General features: G+C 54.8%; 1 protein-coding gene across 1 annotated transcript in view; it reads left to right on the forward strand.

Moving 5' to 3' along the window:
- Positions 1 to 5,513, forward strand: part of KCNJ5 (potassium inwardly rectifying channel subfamily J member 5) — a 29,187-nt gene extending 23,674 nt beyond the window's left edge. The window contains exon 3 of the mRNA XM_042906245.1: positions 1,254 to 5,513. Within this exon, the coding sequence (XP_042762179.1) occupies positions 1,254 to 1,576 (323 nt within the window). The 3' untranslated portion in view covers positions 1,577 to 5,513. The remainder of the gene's footprint in view (positions 1 to 1,253) is intronic.
- Positions 5,514 to 6,116: the final 603 nt, after the last annotated feature.

Consider the following 6,116-nt stretch of genomic DNA (forward strand, 5'->3'; position numbering starts at 1 on the left):
GCCGTGGATTCAGGCGGGTTTTTGACTAGCACAGCTCTGCCACAACCAGCCTGCGTGAGTGTGGGCAAGTTGTTAACTTGTCAGCAAAGGGAGCGCCATCCGTCTCACAGGGTGGCCGGGGGGGATGAAGCGATTACACGGAGTGTCCTATGTACAGCACCGTGTCTGGCACCTAGAAGGGCGTCTTTTCCTTCCAGATCAGGGACACAGGTGGGCTCTCTAGCTGCAGGGTGGCCCCCGCCATATCCCAAGGGGAGGGCCCCAGGAGATGCGGCCCAAAGGCCCCTGTGGACGTCCTGTACCACTGTCTTCTCCAAGGCCCCCTGAGCCTGCGGACATCTGGCCTGGGTCTAGGCTGGTCAGTGCCCAGCTCAGGCCTCTGCCCCTCTTCTGGGCCGTGACACGGGACGACAGAATGGAAAGGCCCGGCCCAGGCAGCACCCCGGGAGCAGAGAGCGGGCTGCAAGCCCACGGTGTATGGGGTGCACTGGGGGTACCCAGCACTGGAGGACAAATGGGTGGGAAGCAGCCTTTCACTTGGGTTAGGTGTGCATGAGACCCCGTGAGCTGGAGAGGGCTTCTCCTTCAGTTAAGAGCGCAAGCCACCGGAAGATTCAATATCAGAAAGCTGCTTTCCTGTGACCCCAAACACAGAGGCTTCCTCATCCATAAACAAAGCTGCTCTCCTCCCTGGAGAAAAAGCGATACCTAAAAATAACATAAGCATGCAAGGGCTGAGCAGACAGGGAATGGAGGCATTGGAGCATGCCACAGTCGAGGAGCCAAGGTGTGCGTGTGTGTGTGTGCATGAGAGAGAGAGAGAGAGAGAGAGAGAGAGAGAGAGAGAGGCTTCTGCCCATATGTGTCTACCCCCAAACAATCCCTGTGTCCTACATGCCTGTCAGTCTCTCAACATTCACTCACTCTGTATTTATCTTTGTTCAGACGTTTTTCCTGCCTCTTTTGTAGCTCAGTCTTCTAGACCTTAATGCATGTCACTGGCTCTGTCTGTTCCACCATTTTCTGCCCCAGTCTCTAGGAACCTACTCCAGAATCTTGCAAGTTGGCTTCTACTTTTCTGCCTCTACCCCCCCCCCCCCCCCGCCCCGGGGAGCTCCCCCAAGGCGAGGGCTGTGCCTTCTTCAGCTTTACTTCTCCAACGTGCTCAGCACAAGTAGAGGCGCACAAATGCTGGCTGGACGATGGAGGATGGATGTGGCTAGTCCTCACACCTGTGCCCTCTGTCCCCCCAGGTATGACTTGCCAGGCACGGAGCTCCTACATGGATACAGAGGTGCTCTGGGGCCACCGATTCACACCAGTCCTCACCTTGGAAAAGGGCTTCTACGAGGTGGACTACAACACCTTCCACGACACCTACGAGACCAACACGCCCAGCTGCTGTGCCAAGGAGCTGGCAGAAATGAGGCGGGAAGGCCGGCTCCTCCAGTATCTCCCTAGCCCACCCCTGCCGGGGGGCTGTGCTGAAACGGAGCTCGATACAGAGGCCGAGCAGGAGGGAGAGGACGGGCCCGAGGGCCTGGGTGGGTCCCGGGAGAACACGGGTTCGGTGTGAGGACGGTACTGTCCCCACGACCTCCCCTCGCTGGCCTCTAGGGGCACAGCACCTGCCACAGAGCCGGGGGAGGAGGAGGAATGATGTGACTGCGCTGTTTGGGGGGCCCCGGGGCCATCAAGGCTCCATGGGGAGGAACAGTATGTCCAGTCCCGGCATCTCCCAGCTCAGGCCTTCCTGAGTAGGGGGCCTGTGGCCTGGGACCCTGTGGCAGTGCTGCCTCTTCCCTCCTGGCCTCTGCCAGCCCTGGCGGCAGGATGGGTTTCCCCACGATGATAGTTACAGAGGGCCCTCTGTCTTCACACACACTTCTCTCTGCCGGCTGGCTGGGATCACCCCGCTCTTTGGATCTCACAGACCACCCAGCAGCTCCCCTCCAAGGGCCAGCACCCCTCCCCCCTCATCCCTACCACCCTGAGGCTTGTTGTGGATTCTGGGCGGGGAGATTCTGCCCCCCTGGAAGCTCACACCCCTGGTCCTGGGCTAGGCTCACAGACCTCATGGGTTAAGGTCCATCCACGTCATGCAGGCGATTCCTTCCAACTCCCAGAGCAGTGTCCACCTTCTGAGAGCTACGGAGGACAAGGTCCTTGATGGTCTGTCCTCCTCTGTGTTTCCTCTGCTGTGTTCTGCGTGTCACATGTAGCCTCCCAGATACCTGGTCTCCTGGAAGTAACTCTCAGAAGCTGGCCTGGGCCACCCAGCGCACCCACGAGCTCATGTACAGCTGTCACGGGCCACTTCCTGGCCATTCCCCATCGTACTGTGCCCCAGAGCTCCCACCCAAGACAGAACCCAGTAGCTGGTTCTTTTCTCGCACTTTTGGCCCAAGAATCACAAAGTACCTATCACCTTCGCTGTAGTTTTCTTTCACGGTCTCAGCCTGTGGTGAGATCCAGGGAGAGAGTGGAGTTTCCAGTGCAAGATGAGCCAGTCAGGACTGAAACCAGGAGGGGGGAGGAAAACCAGAGAGGCAAGCAGTTAAAATTTTAAAATGAGAATCAGCACCAAGCACTGCCAAGACACTCTTACCTCAGACTCAGCGCCCTTACCTGAGGGGAGGCAGTTGTGAAGCACAAAGAGGGGGAACCCAGGAGTCCTCACCTTCCAGCCCAGCTGAGAAGCCCCTGGGCCTCCTTCCTGTAGGCTGGGCCCAGAGAGCAGGAATGAGGCCCAGGGGGCAGACGGGAAGGGAAGGAAACGTGGGGCGAGGGCAATCAGTGGGAGAATCAGGGAGCCGGGGAACCTGAAGAGAGAAAAGAGCAGAGAAGGGTCTTCAAAAGGACAACTTCCGGAGGTTTTCTTTTCCAGTTTAGTGGCACAGGAAGAGGGCGGGCAGACGGGGCAGATGGTCAGGTCCATGAAGCACAGCTGACACGTGTCGAGGCAGACAGGCTCCTGAGAGGCTGCCCTGGACCTGGAGAGAGATTTCAAATGCTCCCTGGCTGCAGAATTATGATTTTCACAGCCCTCAGCTGCCCTTTGAGAATGGAAGCACATTTCTGCCCGCTCTGAGGCACCTTCCCTGGAAGAGAGAGGAGCGCCATGGTGAGGCAGAAAGTTAAGGCGGAACAAAGGGAACAACTTCTGGGCTCTCAGGCCCACATCCCCTCAGGCTGGGCTGGTGTGAGAAGAGGAGGCAGGCAGCCTGGATGGGGAACTGCCTCTTGTGGGGCCGCCATACTCAGAGGAAGGGGATTCTTGTGCTTGGGTATGTGGACTCCATCTTGAGAGCAGGCATAGGGACAGGGCCGGCAAGGGGTGGGGGGTGGGGGGTCTTCCTGCCAGGGGCATGGCGCCGAATCCAGGTTCCAGGCATTTTTCTGTGGTGAGGCAGGTCTTGGAGGGAATGGGGGAATACACTAGAATCCTGCCCCCACGGAAAGGGGAAGCACCCCAGCGGGGAACTGCATGCTATCAGGAATCTAAGGCATGCAGTCCGTTACTAAGATGGGATGTCTTGACTCTTGGGTGGGCTCCAGGCCTCACCCCAGGCCTGTCAGGTCCAGGGCTTGCACAGCGGGGCTATTTCCTCAACCCCCCTCGCCAGACCTAAACCTAGCCTTAGTCAATACCCATCAGTGCCTGCGTGTTAGAGCCCTCGGTGAGGCAGCTAAGAAGGGGGCACTGCAGGTGAAGCTAATGCTGCAGCTGGACTGGAGGGGCCCGCTTCACACCTGCCTCCATCTCCAATTCTAAAACCTCCCGCACCGGGCCGAGTGAGCCACTCTCCAGCTGGCTAACTCTGCCGTGGCCTCCATGAACCCGGGCCGTATCATGTCTCAGCCAACTACAGAAACCGTCGAGGCTGCAGAAGCCAATGAGATCAATGCGGTCCTCTTCCAAAGCTCCCCGATTAGTCAGATACCAATCCCAGTGTGCATATTCGCTGCCTTCTCTCATGAAGATTCGATTGCAGGAAGACTGACTGCCCTTCATATCTCAAGGAAATCCTTCTTCGTGACCACTCGGTACACCTAAGAAACATTCTTCAAATCATTTTCTGGAAGTTCTCGTGTAAGCGTGCACTTACTAAATGTCGAGTCTGGTGGGGGCCAGACCTTCAGTGGATCACTTTATAAACGTTGCACCTGCACACCAGCCATGTGTGGATCACAGCCCTTAGCTACACGGCTCCGAGCCCGCCCATCACTTCTGAAGGGCCACACAGCTGAGTTAAGCCAGTTAGTCAGGCACGCCCACTGGTAATTCCCATAGGCCTCAGCACCTCCCAAATCCCAAAGCGGTATCCCACAGGTCAGACCCTGAGGCATTGGGAGCTAACTTCTTGCCTTAGCTTCCATGACCTTCCTTTCTGAAATCACCCCTTATAAGGGAGGAGCCCCTGAGAACTCAGAGGAAGCTACGTTCCCACTAATTCTCCTCTCCCCATGAATCTGACACCTGATAGGTGTGGACAGCATTGCCCATTGACCCTGTTCTCAGGCCAGGTAGAATGGGTGTTGCCCGTGACCGTTCCCTGCAGATGCCACCCTTGTGCAGTCAAAGCCCACTTCCTGTCATTCCCTTCCGCTGTCTTAAGATCCTGGCCTGAGCAGTTGACCTGGCCGGAGGAGAAGAAGCCCTTGTCTTGCCTGGCAAGAGCCCTCCTTGCTCACCACCTATAACAACTGGGCACCTAGTTTCACCTTATTTATCCTGTGCCCTGCTTTCCAGCCTGCCTCAACCATGTGTCTCGTGTGAGTTGAGAGCCACAGAAACTTGAAATTTTTGTACTGAAATTGCCAAAAGCAAAAACAAAACAAAACACACACAAAAAACATCTGCCTGTTATCTTCTAAGAATATGCCCTGAACACATCTCTGCACATACACCATTTACTGAGCACCTACTACGCGCCCAGTGGATGAGGCACTTCACCTGGATGATCGCACTTCATTTGCAAACACTGTAGAGAAGCTCTTAGTAACCCCTTGTTACCAATGAGACAAGTGAGGTACTGACAGGTTAATTAGTTTGCTCAAGGCCACAGATAATGATAGGCAGGGGCCTCTAAGCCAAGCCCTCCCAAATACAGAGAGGCCATCATGGTGCGCCTCACCCCCCTCCAGGGCGACTCCTGAGCTGGGGCCACGGCAACAGGAGCGTCCCACCTCTTCAGATCACCACTTTTCTGTGCTGTGCTGTAGACCGTCCGCTTCCATCCACCAGCATCGTTCTCCTGTGGCAGGATAATTGGGAGACACCTTTTTCTGATGCCTAGAGAATTAATGAGCTGTGAAAAGAGACTAGACGGGGAATTATTGCTTTCTGGAAGAAGCCACTTAATTCTGCTCGGCTTGTTTTTTGCTAACAACATCTCCTTAAACTGCTGTGTCAAATCTCTTTCCCCCTGTGTAAGATTTGTCAATCTTCTTATTAAAGAGAACACCATTGCACAGCTAAAAATTCATCCAATAAAGTGGATTTGATCTTACAGAGCACTCTTTCCCATTTTAAATAGATGGCCACTGGTTTCCCATTCAAAGTGACTGCCGGTTTAAGCAAACTTGTCCTCTTGTTCTCATCAGTCTAAAAATGCAGCGTCAGTATCTAGCCCAGCATTGAGGTGAGAATGTGGGCACAGGTGGGGAGGGCACTGGATTGAGGAGAGCCAGACCAGGAGTCAGGGCTGAGCCTGTAGACAAAGTGCAGAGCAGGGAACCTAAGCAGCGTGGGTTCTCAGATCATTCATTCCCTCTCCCCAAATAATCGTCACACCTGCTTTAATGTTAAATATTCAGACTCTGCATTACCTGAATAATGAGCATCTTTTATAATATCCGCTTTAGGGGCATCTGAGTGGCTCGGTCTGTTAAGCGTTCAACTTCGTCTCAGGTCATGATCTCATGATGTGTGAGTTCGAGCCCAGCGTCGGGCTCTGTGCTGACACCTCAGAGCCTGGAACCTGCTTCAGATTCTGTGTCTCCCTCTCTCTCTGCCCCTCCCCTGCTCGCTCTCTCTCTCTCTCTCTCTCAAAAATAAATAAACATTAAAAGAAAAATAAGAGAACAAGAAGCAATATGTTCACTTGTGAAAG

Source organism: Panthera leo, chromosome D1 (assembly GCF_018350215.1).
Source record: "Panthera leo isolate Ple1 chromosome D1, P.leo_Ple1_pat1.1, whole genome shotgun sequence".
NCBI lineage: Eukaryota > Metazoa > Chordata > Mammalia > Carnivora > Felidae > Panthera > Panthera leo.